General features: G+C 46.0%; 2 protein-coding genes across 5 annotated transcripts in view; both read left to right on the top strand.

Moving 5' to 3' along the window:
- Positions 1-3,412: 3,412 nt before the first annotated feature.
- Positions 3,413-22,464, top strand: part of itga6a (integrin, alpha 6a) — a 30,848-nt gene continuing 11,796 nt past the window's right edge. The window contains exons 1-5 of one of the 4 annotated variants that reach the window (XM_075479667.1): positions 3,516-3,565; positions 9,303-10,882; positions 14,105-14,457; positions 22,150-22,274; positions 22,365-22,444. In XM_075479667.1, the coding sequence (XP_075335782.1) occupies positions 14,270-14,457; positions 22,150-22,274; positions 22,365-22,444 (393 nt within the window). In that variant the 5' untranslated portion in view covers positions 3,516-3,565; positions 9,303-10,882; positions 14,105-14,269. Of the gene's footprint in view, positions 3,566-9,006; positions 10,883-14,104; positions 14,458-22,149; positions 22,275-22,364; positions 22,445-22,464 lie in introns of those variants that run through there. The other 3 variants (XM_075479668.1, XM_075479669.1, XM_075479670.1) reach the window with 3 other exon arrangements.
- LOC142395970 (uncharacterized) lies at positions 4,713-7,889 on the top strand. Its single transcript, XM_075478518.1, has 2 exons — positions 4,713-5,288; positions 5,485-7,889. Exons 1-2 carry the CDS (start codon positions 4,713-4,715, stop codon positions 7,804-7,806), a joined length of 2,898 nt encoding a protein of 965 aa, XP_075334633.1. The 3' UTR covers positions 7,807-7,889.

Genomic DNA, 22,464 nt, shown 5'->3' with positions numbered 1-22,464 from the left:
GTGATTTTCCACTAGAAAAACACCTCGGACTCCAAAAAACATCTGTCAGACTCCCTGAAGAAGGCTTATTGCTGATCCACATCAGTGTTTTTCAAGTCAGACTGACTGTGCCATAAAAAAAGAGGCATTTCAAATTATCTTTTAAAAGAGATTTTTTGTCAATGAAGACAAATTTTGTATGTAAAGTCGATGTAATCACCTCTGTCAGTAAACACTGAAATACAGTGTCTGCACCATGATTTTACTTTGAGAAGAATGCGAAAAGAAGACGTCTACACCCAAACACTGGCTGATATTGACATGTTGTCTTGAGGAATCAACGTGCACAAAACAGGAAGTTACTTTAAAAGATAACAACCCTAACATTTTGAGGAATTATTGATCTTGGGTGTCTGTTATTTTGTTTTGTTTTCTTTCCCATAATGCAGAAGCATAAATGGCAAACAAAAGCTGAGTTACTCTAAATGACAGACCACCTGCACGAATTGAGTCAGGGCTCAAGAAAAGAGTGGTGTTGTTGGCTTTTATATTAGCGCATGGAATAAACCACAGGCGAAATAATCCAGAGGCAAAGTTCATCAGAGTCTGCGTTATGTTTGCAAAACTGTATTTTGCTGGTACCAGCAGGGTTAATTGCAGAGCGCACGAAAGCGTTTTGCCTCAAGAACAGAGATGTCACGCAAAGATTGTGCTGGAGCTTTTGGTTTTCAGTATGAACATCTTGCTTGTTCTTGTTCTGTGTGGAGGAGGTAAATCAGTTTGGCCTTATGTGAGAGGAAGTTATTGTTGATACTATCTGCTGTTGTGTGTTTCTATTGTTTTTCTTTATATTTATCTTTCTCCTGGGCTAAGTATCTTTCTTGCTGCTGTAACAAGGTGGAATACCCTCATTGTGGGACAATAAAGGGAAATCTAAATGAACTTGAGTAAAGAAAAAACATGATTTCATACAGTGTTTTATATGTTGTCATCTAAGTTTCCATAGATTGCATTTCTTTTAATCATTCTTATGTTGTTATTCTACTAAATGATATGATCAATGTGAAGCAAATCTATTTTTGACGTCAATATCAGCGCAGTGGATGTTGCATTTGCAATTAACCTGAAACTATATTGTACCTCATAAATGTTTATTAATTTTAAGTGAAGCTATCTTCTATAAATATTATCATATATTCAATAAACTATATTGTTTAAAACATTATTTTAAACTATATTCAATTTTCATAAACTTAAAACTGCTACTGAGGAGATAAAACAGATGCTTTATTGTACTTGGGGGCCATTGAATTTCTTTGTATTGATTACAGCGGGGTCTTACTTTGTTCGATTCTCCTACCAGATTTCCTGCTGGGTCAGTTGCAGTGGCCGGTTCATCACCTTGGCAACACACTCTTTAACTCAAACCACATCACTGCCGGTTTTTCAGCCGTGGCTTCTGAAATGCTCTCACACAAACCAAAGTAACAGCTGGAGGTTTATTTGCTCCTCTATTGTTTCCAAATGGTTTTAAGCGCTTAGTGCGGAGTCAGCAAATAGAAATACCTGAATGCGTCCCTCTCATGTGCTTCTTGCAAAAATGGAAATGGTCGACCAAGTGTTTCTTGACCCCTCTGTTCCAAAGGTTGAGCATGTTTGGCTCCGGACACGAGCGCCGTTGAAGTTGGAAACCTTCAGCAGGGTGTTCATGACTGAGCATGTGTTTCCTTGCAATTAGTCACGGTGACTTTTCCCCTTAAGAGAAGCTATTTTTAACAACAAAGGCCTTAATGACGAGCACAGGCAGACAGTAACAATTGGGAGGAAGTGTTCAGTTTTGAGCTCACAGCAGATGCAAAGGTTAATGTTTAATGCTTAACGTGGGGATGATATGCGGAAAACATCACTGTTGTGTTTGTGAAAGAAATTGTTTGGAAACCTTTCCTTGCTATTTGGAGTGGTAAAAGAAGATCTATCTGCTGCTAACGCTAAAAAAACAACCCCTTCATTCATCAATTTAGATGCAAATGATTCGTAGGAGGTTGTAAATGCTTTCAGATCTGAGGAAAAACATTCAACTTGAAACCTGTGAAAACAGTTCTACACGACTCTTAGTTTCTCTCCGAACCGCCTTAAATCACGTGGGTTTTCGAAAAACAGTGCCTGTTGTGTAATATGATTGACATAATGATGATACATCCTGGAGGGCAGGAATTCGCACTAAAGCGGAAATGATTTTTCATTTTGCTGGACTAACAAAGGAATCCCCAGAATTCCCTGTGTCGTCTGCACGGCCTGGTCAGAGAAAGAATTCAGAGAGGTCTACGAGGTCCCGCTCCCTTCATTGTTGATTCGGTGGCACACCCCCCACCCAGGAACCATAAATGGAAGCGGCCCTTTGTGCGCGGGGAGAGGAGCAGATTTACTGCGGATGGTCTCCTCACAAAGGACCGCAGCTCTGTCACAACAGGACCAGGATCAGCTGCTCCAACTTTCACACAGTGTGGTTTAACAGCGAGCTTTACACGGCCACTGGTGCAGACACAACTTCTGTTATCACTCAGCATCCAGGCACCTCTACCGCAAAACAGCCAGGGACCTTCCCTCCCTATCAGTGTGTGGAGTCACAACTCAGACCATCTTGCCAGTTTACGCGTTTGTCTCAAGGACAGAGTTGTTTGTTTGGATTTCAACACATTTCTGAAACAAACTCCCAGAAAATTCAAGGCCAGCACCTAAACAACATCAGACTTTTCTATTTGTTTAATATACATGAACTTTGGGGCTCCTTCCTTTTCTGTTTGTCTTATTTCAGTTGATTTCTTTTCTTATTTCATACTCTTAAAAGCCAGTTCACAGATTTTGTGATTTCCATGTGTGTGTTTTTTTTTTTTTGGACATCTTAATGCATTTTCAGCACTGTGTATTGCTTGATTTTTGGTAAAGATGCTACACAAATAAAACTGCCTTGAAATACATACATTTGAGTTTTACCATGATGGTCCAACCTGTGCTCCTTTTCTCCTTCTCCCTCAAAAGCCATTCCCATTGCTGCAGATCTTGAGCAACAGATGTTTGATGAATATGATCAATTTTACCCTCTTCTTTAGGCTGCATAAATGTTGCTACCAAGTGCGGCTGGCAACACATTTATCTTTGGAAAGCTGTTCTAATATAAAGTGAGGCCATTCACTGTGGTCCTCAATATGACTTAATTTTTCGTCACACCAGTTGGCAAATTCCCTGTGCCAGCTGTGGCTTCAGAGTTCTATTTCATCCTTACTGACCGCCAGAGGCGGTGCTTTCAAGCACTGGATGATACATCTTGCGCATGCGCAGGTCGAGTGTTAATACCAACAACGTCACTCGTGACCCCCTGCTGACCCCGGAGAGCTTATATACTTCCGGCAACATCAGCAGGTCAGTCCTTTTTCATCTTCTCGCTGCGCAAGGTAAGTACTGCGTCTGCATATGAGACGATTTCTGAAACCAATTCTACTTCATCGTTCGCTGCTGGTGGTCTCGCGACGTCCCGTCGAGGCTGCGAGCTGCTCGCCCTTCAGAGACCGCGGCGAACTGCCGAGAGGTATGTAACCTTTTTTTCCCTCGGCTGATGAAGTTTACTGCCAGCTGTTACAAGCGCCGGTCTAGGTAGCATGCTCGCTCCTTCTCCCGGTGCTGTGCGCTGCACGTGAGTAACAGTCTGTTTACAGTTGCATTGTCGGTGAAGCTACATTGCTAGCCCTCTCCCGGCATCTGTAACCTACTTAAGCTAAACGGCCAACTCGGTTGTGCCGGTTCTTTGATTTTGTTGCTGCTATTGTTCTGCCCCTCTCCTGGTGCACGGCGGCGTGTGCGCCCCCCGCTCCCAGAACAGGTGGCCTATAGTGGTTGTCGGTGAAGGCACCGTTTGCGGCTCCCGCTCCCGGCATCCAGCTATAACTAATAGAACTTGCACTAGCCCCTCTCCTGGTGCACGGCGGCGTGTGCGCCCCCCGCTCCCAGAACAGGTGGCCTATAGTGGTTGTCGGCGAAGGCACCGTTTGCGGCTCCCGCTCCCGACATCCACCTATAGACGGTGTATAAATACAGCAATAGCCCCTCTCCTGGTGTATGGCGGCGTGTGCGCCCCCCGCTCCCAGAACAGGTGGCCTATAGTTGATTGTCGGTGAAGGCACCGTTTGCGGCTCCCGCTCCCAGCATTCAGCTATAAGTAAAGAATTTTCTTCTAAAAAAAAAAAAAAAAAAGAAAGACGAAATATATAAATAAGAATTAGTACATACGTACTATCGGCAAATATACTGTGTGTATATATATATATATATATATATATATATATATATATATATATATTGGAACCAGAGGTGGTCCCGACATGGATCACAACCACTCCTGCTCGGCCTGTATGACTCCTCTACAACTTGAGGATGGCCATGATCTGTGTCCTTCGTGCCTCGGCCTCGGACATCTGAGGCAGGGTCTCTCAGACGAGTCCTGCATGAATTGTGGCATCCTGCCTCACGCTGTCAGGGCTGCAAGGCTGGCCGAGGTAGAGCGCCTGTTGGGCCCTCCCTTGTCTCCCCAGTTGACCCCTGACCAGCGGCTGGCCCCGTCTCGGTCTAGCCGACCACGGCGTCGGCCTGCTGAGACTGCAGGCCCCACCTCCGGGAAGAGGGCCAAGGGGTCCGGGCTTACCTCTAGAGTGGATCAGCTGACAGCAGAGCTTGACAGCATGAAGTCCCTCCTCCTGGCTCTCCAGCCTGGGGCTGGAGCAACCCAGCCGGGTGCCCTTGTTCCTCCAACGGCCTCCTTCGGTCCGGAGGAGGATGCGTTTTCCATAGCAGCTTCAGCTACTATGTTTCAGGACTACGCTTCGGACGTGCTCCTGGGAGACGAAGCCTCCCGTCCCTCTGCAGCGGGCTCCCTTTCTTCAGCCCGTAGCCCGGCGGGTGGCAGTGAGGAAGGCTCTGTGGGAGCCGCCATTCGTACGGCTCTAGCCAGGCTGCAGCTGGACGTGCCGCAGGCTCAGCCAGCTTCGGCCAGTGCCTTTTTCAGGCGCTCCTCAACCCCCGCTGAACTAACTGTACCTCCATCAGAGGAGTATCTGAGGGAATTACAGACGTTCTGGAGGGACCCTAGGGCCCCTGCCCGTCCGACAGCCGATGCTCGGACCCTGGCAGCCATGCAGGACGCATCCAAGTTCGGCCTGGACCGCATGCCAGCGGTTGAGCCCACTATAGCCGCCCTGATCGTGTCACCCGATGAGGCTCTGAGACGGGAGGCGAGGTGTCCTCGCCCCCAGTGCCGGGTAACGGATGACTTGCTGTCTAAGGCCTATGAGGCGGCAGCACGCATGGCTCGCATGGGTAATTCCATGTCCCACCTGCTGCTCGCCCTGTCATCATCCCTGCAGGAGACCGAACTGGACACTTCTGTCCACAGTGTTACTGACGCCTCTCTACAGGCCTTTGCATTGATGTCTAGAGAGTTGGGACGGGTAATGGCAACTCTCGTTCAGGCTCGCCGCCAGGTTTGGTTGGCGCAGTCCCCTCTCTCGGAGACCTGCAGGAGAGCCCTCCGCAGTGTTCCGGTGGAACCGGGGGAGCTGTTTGGCTCCGCGGCTCTGGAAGCCCTCGAGCGCACGGTCCAGGCTGGGAAGACCCGACAGCAGCTGTCTGAGCTTCACAGAAGCGCGCCGCCGCCTGGCGACCCTAGGGGCCGTCCAGCTGCCTCGCAGCGCGGCACCCACTCACGGGCCAGGGGCCTCCCTCGGCCCCAGTACTCACGCCCACAGCCTGCTCAGCGGCAGGCACAGTCCTTTCGGGCGCCTGAGCGACTGCCCCCTGGGCAACCTCAGGTCTCACATACTACCCGTCGTGCCCCTGGAGCCCCTAGAGGTCGGGGGGCCCGACGCTGAGGCCACGGGGCCGACCGTCGGCCTTTTTTCCCAGCAGCAGCTCAGCTACTGGGCTGCTTCCACCAGGGACCCGTGGGTTCTTTCCACCTTGACCCACGGGTACAAACTTCAGTTCCGACGTCGGCCCCCGACCCATGGCCGAGTCAGGATGACTGTCATCCGCGACCCGGCGAAAGCCCGAGCCCTCGCCCAGGGGCTGTTTGTCCTCCTGGGCAAGGGTGCCATCGAACCGGTAGACCCCCTGTTGCACCCCGGGGGGTTCTACTCGACTTACTTTCTGGTAGCAAAGAAAGATGGCGGATTTCGACCTATCCTCGACCTCAGGAACCTCAACAGGTTCCTGAAGGTCTTGAGGTTCCATATGTTGACCACTGCAGAGGTTCTGCGTACGGTCTCCAGAGGGGAGTGGTTTACCTCCATAGACCTGGAGGATGCCTACTTTCACGTTCCTGTGGCGCCACACCATCGGCAGTTTCTGCGATTCGCCTTTCAGGGGCGTCATTTCCAGTTCAGGGTGCTCCCGTTTGGTCTCTCCCTCTCCCCACGGGTGTTCACCAGGTGTGTGACGGCAGCCCTCTCGCACCTACAGTCGCGGGGCATGAAGATCTTGCCATATCTGGACGACTGGCTCGTCTGTGCGCCATCCCAGTCTCAGGTGGCCCTCGACACGACGTGTCTTCTTTCCCATGTGGCCCGTTTGGGCCTCAGGGTGAATTCTACAAAGAGTGGCCTGGTCCCATCACAGAGCACAGTTTTTCTTGGGGTGACCCTCGATGCGGTCACCATGATGGCCTGCCCGTCGCCACGGCGGGTGAGCGACATCCTCCGCCACCTCCTCCCGTTTCGGGAAGGCAGGCGGTTCCACTACGTGGAGTTCTTACGCGTCCTGGGGAAACTGACAGCTGCGGCTGCTGTGGTCCCCTTAGGATTGCTGTCGCTGCGTCCCCTCCAGAGGTGGTTGCACAGCTTTCACCTGGACGCCAGGAGACACCGGCACAGGAGGCTTGCGGTGTCACACCGTTGCCTTCTTGCTCTGGCCCCGTGGAGGAAGCGTTCGTTTCTCCTCCAGGGCATGCCCATGGGCTCCATTGCATCCCGTCGCGAGGCAGTCACGACGGACGCCTCCCTCTCGGGGTGGGGCGCCGTGTGGCAGAACCGGACGGCTCAGGGGCTGTGGCTGGCGCGGGACCGCTCACAGCACATCAACGCACTAGAGCTGCGGGCTGTACACAGAGCGTTGCAGGCTTTCCTCCCTTTCTTGAGGGGCCGACATGTACTCGTGCGGTCGGACAATGTTTCGGCCGTCTCCCACATAAACCACCAAGGTGGCACCAGGTCTGCACTGCTACTGCAGGCATCCCGGGACCTCCTGCTGTGGGCAGCACCACGCTTAGCCAGCCTAAAGGCAATGTATTTGCCCGGGGAACGCAACCAGACGGCGGACTTGCTCTCCCGTGGCAAGCCTCCGCCGGGGGATTGGCAGCTCCATCCGGAGGTGGTGCTCAATATCTGGGCCACCTTCGGCAGAGCAAACGTGGACCTCTTTGCCTCAGAAGAGTCGACCCATTGCCCCCTCTGGTTCTCCCTGACAGAGGAGAGCAGTCCCCTGGGACAGGATGCTCTGGCCCACGACTGGCCAGAGGTTCTCCTCTATGCTTTCCCGCCGATCCCTCTGATAGCCCCTACGCTACAGAGGGTCCTCCAGCAGGGCCACAGGCTGCTGTTGGTAGCCCCCTTTTGGCCAGGGAGGACGTGGTTTCCACTGCTGCACAGGCTCTGCAGCGGTTCCCCATGGCGCCTCCCCGACAGGAGGGATCTCCTGTCTCAGTGGCAGGGTCAGATCTGGCATCCCGACCCGTCCCGCCTGCAGCTGTGGGTCTGGCCACTGCAGGGCCCGACCCGATGCTGACTGAGTGCTCTGGCGAGGTATGCCATACCATCCTAAACGCGAGGGCGCCTTCTACCCGGGCGCTTTATGAACAGAGGTGGCGGCTGTTCACTACATGGTGCTTGGACAGGGGTGAGGACCCTGTGCACTGTCCTGTCCCTAGGATTCTGGAGTTCCTCCAGTCACTCCTGGATGACGGCCGGTCCCCCGCTACCCTGAGGGTGTATGTGGCGGCCATTTCCTCCCGGCATGCTCGAGTGGATAACGGCACGGTGGGAAGCCACAGGTTGGTGTCCCTTTTCCTGAAAGGTGCGCGGCGGCTGCGCCCCCCACGAGTGCGGCGCACCCCGCCATGGGACCTGCACCTGGTGCTCAGCGCCTTGTGCGCGCCTCCCTTTGAACCCCTTGCTCAGGCAGGGCTGAGGTGGGTCTCCGCTAAGACCGCCTTTCTACTCGCTATCGCGTCAGCGAAGCGCGTCGGGGAGCTGCATGCTCTGTCGGTGAGCGACTCCTGCATGAGGTGGAACTCGGATGGCTCAGGGGTTTCCCTATGGCCGAACCCCGCTTTTCTCCCGAAGGTGCTGTCTTCATCTAACAGACCTATCCACCTGGCACAGTTTGTTCCCCCGGAGGGGGAGGACAGGTTACACCTACTGTGCCCTGTGCGGGCTCTGAGAGCCTACGTGGCCGCGACTGCCGGTATCAGGCAGTCGGACCAGCTCTTCCTCTGCTACGGTGGCCCTCGAAGAGGCTGTGCGCTCTCCAAACAGCGACTGTCTCACTGGGTGGTGGACGCCATCACCCAGGCATATGAGGGAAGTGGGCGCCCCCAGCCAGCTGGGGTGAGCTGCCACTCCACCAGAGCTGTCTCGACCTCATGGGCAGCCCTACGGGGCGTTCCCCTGGAAGACATCTGTGAGGCAGCGTCATGGGCGTCACCAAGTACCTTCTCCAGGTTCTATCGGGTGAATGTTGCCACTCCCAACCCGTTGGCTGTGGTCCTGCTGCCCGACTCGGCTGCTTCCTCTCAATAAAGTGAGTAAGGGCCGGATTCCTCGTGACTCTTCTGGTATTAGTCATCCAGTGCTTGAAAGCACCGCCTCTGGCGGTCAGTAAGGATGAAATAGAACGAAAGTTACGTATGTAACTACGGTTCTATGAATCCTGGATGACCGCCAGAGCGTTCTGTCACTCAGAATCCTCGTATACTCGCGAGAAGATTCTGTAAGGACTGACCTGCTGATGTTGCCGGAAGTATATAAGCTCTCCGGGGTCAGCAGGGGGTCACGAGTGACGTTGTTGGTATTAACACTCGACCTGCGCATGCGCAAGATGTATCATCCAGTGCTTGAAAGCACCGCCTCTGGCGGTCATCCAGGATTCATAGAACCGTAGTTACATACGTAACTTTCGTTTTCGTGACTCTCTGATAACATGTGAGTGTAGTTTCCTGTATAAGACCCCATTGTTTAGACCTAATTTTGAAACTTAAGCAGATGTCCTCTCTGTCTCACCAGGAGCGTTGTTATTGGAGATCCTGCCCAACAGTCTTAAGATGAAGGTGAAAAACATCCCTCACGTTTAAGTCTGTTGACACGAACACCAGTCTAAGCATATCTGTCTGAAACTGAGTGAGTAGTCTAGATTGCCGCACATTTAGAGATTTCAGAATTTTGTGTCTTTATGTGGTGTCAACAGGATCGAAGCTGAATGTAGTCATTACCCTCTGTTTACAGTGACACCTTCCATCTATTTGCTTTACTTTAAAGCCTTGGCGCACCAGCAAATTGCTAACGCCAGCTGTGCATTTTGGACATGCCTCCTTATCCCTCGATAACTTTTGGGTTTGGTTTCCTCAGTCACATGGTTACGTTGACTTTGGGACTGTGAAACCTGAGGAGCCAGCCCTTCTGTCCTTTCAGGTTTTGAATGTCAGAGCTCCTGAAAGCAAAGGATTTCAACATGAAGGTGGAAAATCAGGAGTCCACCTGTAACAATATTCTTATGGTTATATGCTTCTCTGAGTTAAAACCAGCGTTCAGAAATGATATAAAGAGACTTTAAGACCTGTAATGCTACTTCTTTGTTTAGCCATCAAACAGTATTCAGGTGAAGAACCCTGAAAATGGGACAGATGAACAGGTTCAACAGACAAGTTGTATGGAAAAATAGACAACATATTGACAGTCTTTACTTCTTTGGGATATTGCGCGAAAGAAAGCAAACAAAATACATATTTTCCCACACTATTATAAAACACTGCGTTGTGTTGAAAAGCATCGGCGTGATATACTACCTTTCTCTCGACAGTTAAAAGTAGACCGACTGGTCTGCAACATGTCTGCTTAAAGATTGTGGTTCAAACGCTTGAGTTTTAAGATTGAGTCTACTTAAACACTGCAGATGATATTACACAAGTTGCCTCTTGTATTTTATTTGAAGAAAGCCAGCGCTTGGCACCACAGGCCTACGGTTACACGAACAGATTAAAGAAACCTTTTCTCTTCAGAATTTGAGATGAAAGCAGTCTAGCTCTACAGGCTAAATGCTGACAGGAGCACTTTGTTTCAGCCACGGCTGTTTTAAAGGGCTTTATAAATAAAGTTGAGTTGAGTTGAGTTGAGGAGGCAGTAAAACTTATTTGACTACATCTACTGATTTGTACTTTTGTTGTTTGCTGCGCTGTGTTTTGTAATCTACGTGAACCAGCCAGCAATTTTGATTACAAATACAGAAATTTCTGATATAACATTCTGAATCAAGGTGGCTAACTTATTCCAAACCCATGTAATATGTCTGTGGGACCAATAGACGATCACTCAAGTTCTTAACCCATAAATTAAACTTCTTCTATGATTTTACTTTGGGGGCCACACAGATCCTTGTCAAGTGTGTGTTGATTTCGTTCAGACAAAAGCCCGACTAATCTGTGAAGAAAGGCTTCGTCACCTGCAGGGGTCCACCTGTTGGACCTGAACCAAATCTCTGGTTTCTCTCTTCCCTCTGACCTTAGACAATATGAGGCCATCCAGCTTCACCTTGTCTGACAGCTCATGTTACACAACCACCCAGGGCAACCGCGGATGTTTCTTTGAGGGTAGGTGAACTCAGGTGAAGGCAGCTTTACAGCAGCTTTATGCTCCCAGAACTCACACGCGCGGATCAAAACAAGCTAGAATTCAGTCAACAACTTTTTCTTCTGTTTCTTAGTATCCCAAAAGAAAAAAAACAACTGAGTGCAAATGGTTGAACTGAGCAAGATCACTAAAATTAGTCTAAATGCTATCACAACTCATCTTAAGTTACTAATGTGTGGTGATAATGTGGTTGGGGGTTGAGTCACCAACCTCAAATGGGTCTACAGGCTCCACATTTGCTCCACGTCAACACACCTCTGATCACAGTCACAGTAGAAATGGACAGATTTTTATTTACATTCGTTATCCTCTTATCGCTAACTGTATAAGACAAAAACAATCAAATAGCTTATGTTGCATTTCCGAATATCCTTTATTGTCATTGTAACAAATACAATGAAATGACGTATTCAAAGTTTATGGGATGAAATGTGTGTGTATGTACCCACATTAAAACTAGAATTAGTTTTAGTTTGTTCATCTAGATTACTGTTAACTAACGCATATTTGTGCAGTAATTATTGAATGCTTTTTTTTAGTGATGGAAATAACTGTAACAGGTTCAGCTGATCTGAATGCATAGCTGCAAATTCTTCCCTTTTTTATTATCTTACCTTTCACCAGATCCTGTTTGAAATATACTTACGGTGCCTGGTCCAATATTTAGCTACAGAAGTGATGATTAGACTTCAAACTCCACCTCAAGGGAATCAAATATATGTATTACAAAACTGTAGTAAAAGTAAACAAAGCTTTCAGAATGGGAATAACAAGGACTGATCAGATTGATCAAAAATCCTCTCTGCATTAAGATGATGACAGTATGAGGGTGTGTGTTGCAGAGAAATGGGTTACATCAGTGAAAAGGCATGAGATGTGCTGACATCCGATTCATCTGCTACCAAACATAGAGATGCCTCTCACATATTTTAAACTAGAGCCACCCCAAGTCTTTTGCTGCAATTAGGAATGTGGCAAACGCCCTGCTGCACCCCTCCACCCGCACACACCCCAGCCTCCTCCTGCCAACACACACACACTGGCCCGCACACACAAAGACACACGCTTACTGGTCTTTCTACCCTCAACAATGCCCACATTGTGTTGCGTTCTGCTGTGTGATCACGGCCCAGTCTGGTTCAAACTTCACGCAACCATCCAACTCCAGCAGATGCACTGGGACAAGTGAGCAGGCAATACAATGAAGCTGCTTCATGTTCCTGGCAGGTTTTGGATGGTGACACATGAGGGCTCGTATCAGATCTGCAGATCACTTCTAACATGCCCGTTTTACAGGGACTTCTGTCTTCTCAGCTGTTTGTGAAAGTTTCTGAAACTTGAAGGATCTGGGTCGTAACATTTCTTCACCTCGCACCAAAAATCCCCCAAATTTGCCTCTGGTATGAAAAATAGGATGCCCTGAGTTGACTGACGCGTTTCATAACCTTAGAACCACAGAATGTCCTCTACAGTGATTATTTATTTACGAGCATCAGCGGGTGTTCTTAATAATGGCACATAAATATTTTACTCTTTTCCATAGAAGGATAAACCCCATACCAGAATATATTGCCTTAGATCGCAGAGGGTTGTTTTGTTGTCTTTGCTTGAGTGTTTACAAGATAGTCCAACCGTTTACTGTCCTTCAACTGCTCGTCTCCTGGTTTGGCTGAATTTGGGAGGTTTATTTGTCCAGCTGACGTAAACACTTGCAGTTTATGAGCATCCACCCAACTAAAATAGCAAATCAACCTGTATTTATCTTCTACTGGAGGTTCCTTTTTGTCTACTGTGTATTTTGTGCCAAAAGTTGGAGCTGTGTATGTTAAATCACAGAGTTGTCTTGATCAAAACATAAAGTTTTTTTCAGGAAAAAGCTTAAAACTACACAGTACCCTTGTTATTAGATATTAGTCTGAAAAAAACAAAAACTCATTGCTAGTTAGCCTTTAGAAAATTAGTAACTTCTAAGCCGAGAAGTATCTATGAAGAATCTAATGGCGAATAAAATGCTAATAAATGAAGAAACAAGTAAGGAACAATGGAACAAATTGATAAGTGATGAATTATTCATGAGAAGCACAGAGCAAGAACAGTTTTTTTTCTTTTTGCTGCAACACAAAATTAAACACAAAAAAATATGGAATTCTTATATATTCCGTCTGCTTGTCAACTAATGAATGATAAAGTATAAAGGAAATTCATCTCAAGAGAAGATTTCACGAGCAGAACAATAGATAGTAATTGCAAATAGCCATAGCAACACACACAAAGGCTACAGTCACAACAACTACAAACAGAATAACGAATACATTAATAAAAAAGACACATTTACTTCTTTGATTCATCGATAATCTTGAATGGCATTAAGTCAAGAGCTGTGTCTGCTTTTAGATCACAGATTAAGGATTCCAACAATCGAAATTCTGTTTAGCAGATCTGATGATCAGAGAAGATACTGATATGCACAAACAAAGCAAACACCAAACTCAGGACATCAGGATTGTTCTTTGTAAATGATTTGTACCCTACATTTAGTTAACAGACTAGGAAATCCAAAAGTAACAGACCATAATGTAATGACTTCCTCAGGAATATCAGTTAATCAAATAATAGAACCCAATCTGATGCGCAGCTTTACTTCCAGAGACACAAAAATAAGTAAAAAACAATTCAAAATGAGGTAATACTTTGTAACTACTCTGTATTGTTAACAAACACTGGGTGCACAAAAGCAGCCATTTGTGTTTAAATAATTGCCAAAGGGTGAATCATTACTTTTTGTGCTGCTCACTGGCTGATTCATGGTTAGTCATGAACCACTCAAGGAGAAAGTGTGATCCAAGCACTGATATTCAAGACTGAATCATTACCCAATAATTCCCTTAATATAGATATCACATTATGTTCTCTTGTCTTATTATGTAGCTTACTGTACTCCCATATGAATCAGTAGCCTACTTATCAACATCTGACTGACAGAAAAGTACTTATTCCATGCTCATGTTTCTTGAATAGCACACCATTAAGTAACCGTTAGCTACATTAACTTTAACATTAACAGTTTTATTTTAGAAGAATATTTCTCATTAAATGTCACTGAAAATACAGCTGTCCACCTCAAATGCAGACTTTGGCCCCAAAGCCGTTTTTTAATGAATATATCTGGCTGTACCTTGTAGCAGTTCGTCCTGCTGGCTGAGGGGGCGCTGTGGAGCGGCGGCAGGGATCCCACTGGCTCAGCAACCAGCTGCAGTCTTCATTTAACAAGTGACGGAGAGGAGAGGAGCTGCGGGACCCGCGGCGCTTGACTTCGGGACTGCTGGACTTGTCTGAACGGCGCTGTAATGCTGCTGCAGGGGGGACCCTCCGCTGTCCATGCTGCACTTTTACTTCTTATTCACGTCCTGGAGCCAGCAGCGGTGTCCGCCTTCAACCTTGACACCAGCGATGTCATCAGGAAAGACGGGGAGCCGGGGACTCTGTTCGGGTTTTCGCTTGCCTTGCATCGACAGGTCAACCCGGATAAAGTCATGTAAGTGACGCCTCTGGGTGTGAGTCTGAATTTGGGTCTGAATATGAAGGAAAAGCGCCACTCTGGTACGCGCGCACCTGACGGGGCAGGTTCAGTTAACCACGTGGGGGCTTTTTTTTTTTTTAAACCAAAAATATCCTTTTATATCACACTTTCACTCATATCCAGATAGTGTAGAAACCTATTACTAGCGAACTTTGTAAACTTCTGAACCTTTCCAGTCTTATCTGTTTTTTTTGTCTGAAAGTGAACCATTTCACTGGAAACATCTTTTCGATAATGCGGACCTCTAAACTGACTTCCACCTTCCACATGCGCTCTTCAGCACAACCCATTCAGTGAAGTCACTGTAACTATCTCCCAGAGCCCAGGGTTTCTTTTACGACGTTTTTGTCCCTATTTTCAATAGATTTCAAATGCCCCCCCCTTCTGATGCTTTGAATATGAAACGGGATGCAGCTGAAAGACAACAAGTGCAGAAAACAATGACTAACTGTCATGCAAATGTGGCTGTAAGGCCAAACTAAGAGAGGATCGAGGAGAGAGTTGCAATGATGGAGGATGAAAATGACTCTGAGCTCCAACAAATGACAGAGAGCTTCAGTGATTTTGTGAAGTTTTTCACTGGTTACTGATTGCAAACCAATCAGCGCCGATCAGACAAAAAACAAGCGGTTTCTATTTACTGACAGTGTTGAAATAACTAATAGGTTCATCAATATTCAACAGAGGTTTGGGGAAGTTTTGAAAAAGGTCAAATGGCTTATGGAGCGATGCACCCACCGCTAACCTGAAGGTGTAGAGGAAAAAGCAGTGGCGCGAGCCCAAATCCTCGTGGTTTTCGAAAGAAGTGTAAACTGGCATGTGCTGAAAAGGTGGACGCGACACATCTGAGTCCACACGCAGGGCGAGGCTGCGCGCAGCAAGGTTCTGCGCTGGCAGGAACGAGATCTTGCAGCAGCATGTTGGAGAACTGGGATGAGGCACCCTGATAACAAGATGAGATAGATTAGATTTAGCTTGTGGAATTTTATCTGACTGCTGTTTTGGCTTTTGTGCGAATGCAGGTAATGGGGATGCAAAAAAAAAAAAAAAAAGGAAAAGAAAAGAAAAAGCTTCTTTTCAGAATGTTTTTTTTTTTTTCCTCAAAAGGGTTTCAGAGAAAAACTGCAAGACCGAAAATGAAAAGGGTCACTTCTTATGTTTGCCAGACTTGATGGTGTAAAGAGAGGCAAATAGAGGCTTGAAATGTGACACTGGCTTGATAGTTTGTTTTCGGGCCAGTAAATGTAAGCGGGGAGCGCGGATTTGCCTTCTGACACGCTGTTCTATGAGAAAGCTGCTCCACTTTTTCAAAACTAATAACACAAAACTCCGCGAACATACAAAACAAAAAAGTGATGAGACTCATTAGTTACTTTTTAAACAGTTATGAACCTGAAAATGACCTGAATATATTTTCTTTAACTTTTGCTCAGAGAAGACAAGTTAGTTAGGAAGTGGTTCTTTGTAATTAGTATGGAGATCCTCTCAGACTGTTTCTCAGTCGCTGAAGTTCATGAATATCCGATCACTGAAAGATACTTGAACTTTATTATGGTCTAGAAATGCTGATAATGGGAAAAATGATCATTTAGCTGTTACTTCTTGGACATTTTAAAGCTAAAAAATGAGGACATCAGGTAACCTGTTTTGTCTGACAAAAGTCTAAAGCTTAAAAATACCTTTTTAAAACAAATCTATAAGATAATTGCTTAATTTGGCTTAAAATTCAGCTTAAAGGGGCAGTTGTGTGGAGAAATTACACCACAAATAGTCAGTGTTTCACTGGCAGCAGATGGCGGTCAGAGCGCTCTCAGTTTGGAGACTCAAAAGACATCTCGACTGTCCAACTGAAGGTAAAAGCTACTCAGAAGGAGCCCGTGAGATTAACTGATGTGGTTTTGAAAGCAAATTGTTTACCCGTTTACCCCACAGGTAGATGTCGGTTTTCAGCTCAACAGGTCGGGGCATGCTATTAATTTCATAATCTTCACATTACAGGGGTTTTTCACGGTTGAAAAGTCTGGAGCGTAGACAGGCCAGTTCAGAGTGCGAACTCACCGCAGAGGCATGGTAATATAATAGGTGCACAATGTGGTTTGGCATTGTCTTGCTTAAATAGGTAAGGTATTCCTTTAAACGTGTTTTTTTGTAAAGATTCATTCATATGATTCGGAACTTGATTTGAACATTTGTGATATACTAACATCAATAGGTGGACTCTGGACCATTATCTCATCCAATTCTAGTTAAAAGTCGGTTGACTAAGATTTTGCTGCAGATTTTGCACAGTCAATGCAAGATTTCCATGTGAAACTGAGTGTTAGATATATGAGTGTCATCGCTTGTGAGGAAAAAACTTAAACAGCACGAAGATAATATGGTCCTCAAGTCTGAAAGGTAAAGTCTGAAACACGTTTTGGATATTAAAAGGGAGAAAAACTGTTCAAAAGCCTGGTCAGCTTTGCCTCACACTCAGTAACCCTCAAAGCTCACTGAGTTGACGAAACATACTGCAGCGCTTGCTGTTGAAGCCCCCTTTACTCAGCCCCGATCTTAGCTCTATATCCTCATGTGACCCTGAGATAATGAGCCAGACAAGCCGAGTGGAAGTGCACAAAGGTAACGAACAGCCCTGCGTTAAAACGGGGAACTCAAAACGTAGTAGTCTTAAAACCACAAGCTAGCGGTGTGCCACACACTTCTGCATGTGTCTTTCCTCTTCTCATACGAACATGTGTTTGATGATGATCACTGGCAGCTGCAAAACTCTGCTGGCTACCACTTCTTAAATTGATTGTGTTATTGTAAAGCAGACGTGAAGAGTGTAACTCAGACCTTTACAGGGTGACTCATAAAAAGTCTGCTCGGTGAGAAATGGATGCGACCAGAAAGATGGGATTCTCCTCCTCGTGTTGCACCTCATGGCTTACCACCCCTCCTGTGTTTTGGGGCTGAAACATAAATCTTCTCCACTCTTCTGGTGATGAAGTGTTGCTTTTTTTTCTCTGTAATTCATAAAACTGGTTCTGCCGACTCTCAAACAGTTTCACTGATCACGCTACTTTGATGAGTGTGCATGGTATTACTGTGTCTTCCTTCTCTTATTAGAGTGGAGGCAGGTACACATTGCACCACGAGACTGAACAGAATTTGGAAAGAGACAGTTGGATTCCTCTTTGATGAATAACATGCTCGGTTAATGATGTGGCTTTAACATACTCTCAGTGCAACCAGAGAGAAAAAGGCCATTTGACTGGACACGCTTGGCCATCTGTGCACATGTAACCTGATAGATTAAAGGCACCAGTGAATCATCAATCGAGACATTCCAGCCAAACTTCTCGCAGGAATATGTCGAGTTAAAGGAGGAGACAATAAAAACCAAAAAAAAAAAAAAAAAAGCAGTTGAACAGGTGAATCTGGAAAATTGTTGCGTGTTTGTCACATGATGCCGAAAACTCCCGGTTTCTTCCGCGAAGTGTGTCCAGCCAGTCACAGCTCGGCCCCAATCAGAGCACAATGTGTAAACCGAAACAGTTAGAACAGCTGCAGCGGGTCCTCCTGGTTTGAGTGCACAGCTGTGGGAGCGCCGGAGCACATCTGTTAACAGAGACCAGTGAGATCACTGTGTAAACCCACACCAGCCGCTATGCGTTCCCACTTACACTGCAGTGAAAGATGTGGCGTGTGATGAGATGTGGTTTTTCACTCTGAGCACCGATTAATACTGGATTTTGAAAGCTAATACAACTCAGACTCTTTTTTTTTTTTAAGGATTCCAGTAATATCATCGTGACGCGTTACTTTTTTTCACAGGGATCACTCACAGTGTGGGCAGATGGGTGAAGGGCCTCCCGCATGTGCGACAAATCATCTGACGTGACAGGTTAACAGTTTTCATGGTCAAGAACAAAGTTTCACACTTAATGCACAGTTCTTGCCCTTTTGGCCCTCAGTTTGTTGTTACACGCTGGCCAGCGTAGAAGTCGCTGCAGACACACCCACGATGAGTTGGATTCAGTAAGTGTGTTAGACATGATTTATTCACTGGTCTTTGGCCTCCGCTGCATTTACTGTCAATATAATGTAATTAATTACGGAAAGACTCAAAATCTGCCTCAGTTTGAAAAACACCTCCATTAGTTTGTCTATTTGATTATATCTTGAGGCTACTAAAGGTGTAGTTATCCTATTTAGCTGATAACTCTACCTTCAAACAGGGAAATCAGACTGCTGTTTCCCTGTTTGAAGGTACATATAACCATAGTTTTTTAAGGCACTGTAATAGTAATTACAGCTGTTTTAGTATTGGATATTTGCCAACTTTAAAAAAAAAACAGCTGAAAATTAGCTAAAACAGTCATGCATTTTAAGTAAAGAGCGGTCAAGCAGGGACGAGTTTAACGCTGAGAACTATTTAAACATACGGGAGTTTTTGCCAGAAAAAGGACAAGGATTAGGAAAGATACTGTTCGTCAGAGAAAAGTTCATTTGCCACGAGAGCAGAATCGGCGAGAAATGAGCCGGTCTGCTAACGATTGCTACTTTTGACACAATGCAGTAAATTTTGCACTGTTCATATGTCAGATTATAACAAACACACACAAGTAATGGTTAAATACTGGAGTATTAAGCTGTACTCAAATCAAGGATCGGCAGGTGGGTTATTATCATCTCACGTGTTGTATAACAAAGTGAAGCTACGTTTAACTGATGCTAAAGACATCAGAGCAGGAGATGGAGGGTTGAATCAAGTATACGGACGTGCATGTTAGACAGCGGCTCAGGGCCCTGAAAGTGAAACTGGGGCTTAATGTAAAGACTCCTGTTTGTATTTGCGTGTCACTGGTTTTTGTTTGAGGAAAAGGCTTACAGTTTGGTCTTCATTCTTACATCAGACCTCCTCTGGTGAGTCCTTGGTGTAGCTAATGAGGAGCCCCAGGGCTGCCCCAGTGATCAGCATGGGGGTTACAGAAAAAACTGCGGGGGCACAGGGTGGAGAGAAGGGTGGAGAGGATTTCCTTTTCATCTTTTGAAGAAATTCCTTCATTGTGTGAGCAGTGTCAGCTCGCACAGGGTGGTGTAGTTTCCTAATTGCAGTATTTTCTAAAGATGTATTCATTTATCTTTGGTATTATACTTTAGTAAAAAAGACAAACTGACTTCCACATTGCTCAGTCTCATTGTTTCTTGCTTCGCAGTTTTATTCTCTGGTTTGGTGCTGGTTTCAGTCTTCAGATCACCAACACTTAGACTGGTTCACTGTGAAGGTTTACGAGGGAAGCAGAGTGGTTTTGAGAGATCCAGGTATTAAGTTTTAAAACCATGTCAAGTCATTAAAATGACCCCTTTCACAATGATGCGTTGACGTGTGCTCGCGGCTTGAAACAGAGATTATCGCCTCGGTTTATAAAGATGGTTAAATCCAAGGTGTGTAGTTCTGGAAGTTAAGTTTGCGTGCTGTCTGTAAGCTGTTCAGCAGCAGCAGGTTTAACAGACAGCTGCTGGCACCACTGACATTGTGGTGATTTAGAGGTTAGCTACAAATAAGAACAATAGAAATGTTGTCCCCCAGTAACACCAGTAGTGTCAGCAGTTTTGTAAGAACAGCTGAATAAGTGGTGTGATGCTAACTTGCTAAGTTTTCACATGCTCGTGTGAGAAACTGCAGCAGTGCTTATATCCCCAAATAACAATTTGATTTTTCTCATTTGCTTTGCTTTTTTAGTTTGTGTCAAGTGTGCAAAGGACCTTAAAAATGTGACAAACAAAGTGATATCTGGCAGCAGTCACTCATGAAACAGCCTTTTCTTCTTGTTAAGCCTCTGTGAGAATGTGGGTTTAAAGGGGAAACTGCGTTTAACAGGCTTAGGTTGAGCAGAAAAACCCACGCTGCTGAGCAGCCTCAGCTTGTCTGCTTTAGGGCTCTTTTTGCCCTCTTCTGTCTTATCACAAAATGTTACTTCACTTTGAGAGACTGATCAACTGGTCCAATCATCAATCCACAATGTGAGCTGTCCACAGTGCAGCAAGACAGAAACAGCTTTATGTTTTTGTGCACGTGCAAAAGACTGTATATAAAAGACTGAAGTAGTAATTTTGTGCCAGATAAAGGGTTAAAGCTGGTGCTTGTCAACTTCTAAAGTCATTATGGTGTCGTTAGCTATTTGGCCTCTTCAGATCAATGTGCTGCAAAAGTAGAACAACCTCCGGCTGTCTGTTCCCCTGCAGGCAGAGAGAAGGAAGAGTTTGTACTTTGTGCGCACCTTCCACATCTAGGGCGAGCCAATTTGAACCGAACGGAGGTTGCAGCGGAATTAGAGACAGTCTCTTCATCGCGAGCAGCAGCCTTGGAGCTGGCAAATTTATCAATGTGGGTGAGACAGAAAATATGAAGGCATTATGTTGCATCTGAAATGATATGTCATTTGGCCATGAAGACACATGAAAATATCTGAAAAAGGAAATCATAACACACACATGCACAATAACAGCCCGATCAATTTCTATATTTTGATCAAGATTGAGACTGATCCATGAAGAAAGTATTGCGCTAAGATTCTTTTCTATATCACCCAGCTCTAACACATCCGTACATCTGTGTTTTCCGCCTTATCTCCAAGCAAGGAAGCTAATGACCCATTATACAGGGCAGGCCCGTTAATGCTTTGTAGATAAAGCAGGGGCTGCCAGTCATCTTCCTGTAGCCCTGATTAGCTTTTGGCCTTTCGTGTACAATCTGACAATTTCCTTTTTGCTTCTGCAGCGTCCTTTGTTCTGAACTTACAGAGATGATTGTGTCATTTGATTTTAGCCTGCTCAACTACTTTTGTTTGTTATTTGAAAACAGACACCACGCGCACACACATGCACACACACAAAATAACAACTGATTTCTCTTTTTCTGCTTCACTGATGAGTGACTCCGTTTCACATTCAGTAAAATTCTCCCTCTTCCTGCCGTTTCAACGAGTTTTTCACCTTTTCATATACAAATGCAGGGAAGCGTCCTCACTCATTCACGGCTGAAATGGGAGTGAAAATCTGATATGTGTGTCACAAATTTCACTGTGATTTTTGGGATTCATAAAAGTGAACCCATATTTACGAAAGGCTTCATGAATCTGGCAAGGACACCGTGTGAGCTCACAGTGCAAGACGGTGCAGTTACATGTCGCAAAGGCCCTCAGCCGGAAATGAAGACGGATGTTGTAGTTCAGAGGTATGTGCTTTAAGCGCAAGGCGGCCAGGATGCCTCTATTGTTCTTAGTTTTTGTAGACAGTCACAATGTGACTTAACATTGAGACAAATAGGTTTATTAACTGCAGTGATAGGATGTGGAAAAGATAAAAAAAAAAAGCAACTCCCCTACAAGCACACATCAGTATTCAGATGACATTTTGCTCGGGGAGTTTTTCTTTCCATCTCTGTCACTGTCGATGTTTTCACACATGTGGAACAGATTGAACAAGCTGCTGCAGCTTGCAGAAAGGTAGTCTAATCTGAAAGGTAGTCGAACAAAGCTGGAAGGCAATTTACTGAAACAGCAGAGCTTGTCGTGGTGGGAGCTAATTCCAGGACTTTTCAGTTGCTCCTGCCAATCCCTAAAATGTATGTTTTTGTGTTTTGTTTTGTCTATCCCTCAGGCTGCTGATTGGTGCCCCCAAAGCCCGAGCTTTAGAAAAGCAAACATCCAACATCACAGGAGGCCTTTATAAATGTGAAATGACCCAATCCAATAAATGTGAGCGCATTGAATTTGATAATGAAGGTGAGATATCTACCTAACTAGCGAGCTATCCTTGTATCCGTCGAAAAAGGCACATTTCTGATTTGACTGTTTCACACTGCATTATCAAAGAGGACACACGGTCGGAGAATAAAGAGAACCAGTGGATGGGTGTGACGGTGGAGAGTCAGGGACCTGGGGGAAAGATTGTGGTGAGTCAAACTAAGCTGTT

Source organism: Odontesthes bonariensis, chromosome 12, assembly GCF_027942865.1.
Source record: "Odontesthes bonariensis isolate fOdoBon6 chromosome 12, fOdoBon6.hap1, whole genome shotgun sequence".
NCBI classification, from domain to species: domain Eukaryota; kingdom Metazoa; phylum Chordata; class Actinopteri; order Atheriniformes; family Atherinopsidae; genus Odontesthes; species Odontesthes bonariensis.
This window is presented reverse-complemented; position numbering and strand designations above follow the sequence as displayed.

Bases quoted from the DNA above. Each gene is read 5' to 3' on its own strand.
- LOC142395970 (XM_075478518.1), top strand. From the start codon at position 4,713: ATGAAGTCCCTCCTCCTGGCTCTCCAGCCTGGGGCTGGAGCAACCCAG. The intron at 5,289-5,484 runs GTAACGGATGAC...GACGGGTAATGG, and splicing joins GTCCTCGCCCCCAGTGCCGG to CAACTCTCGTTCAGGCTCGC.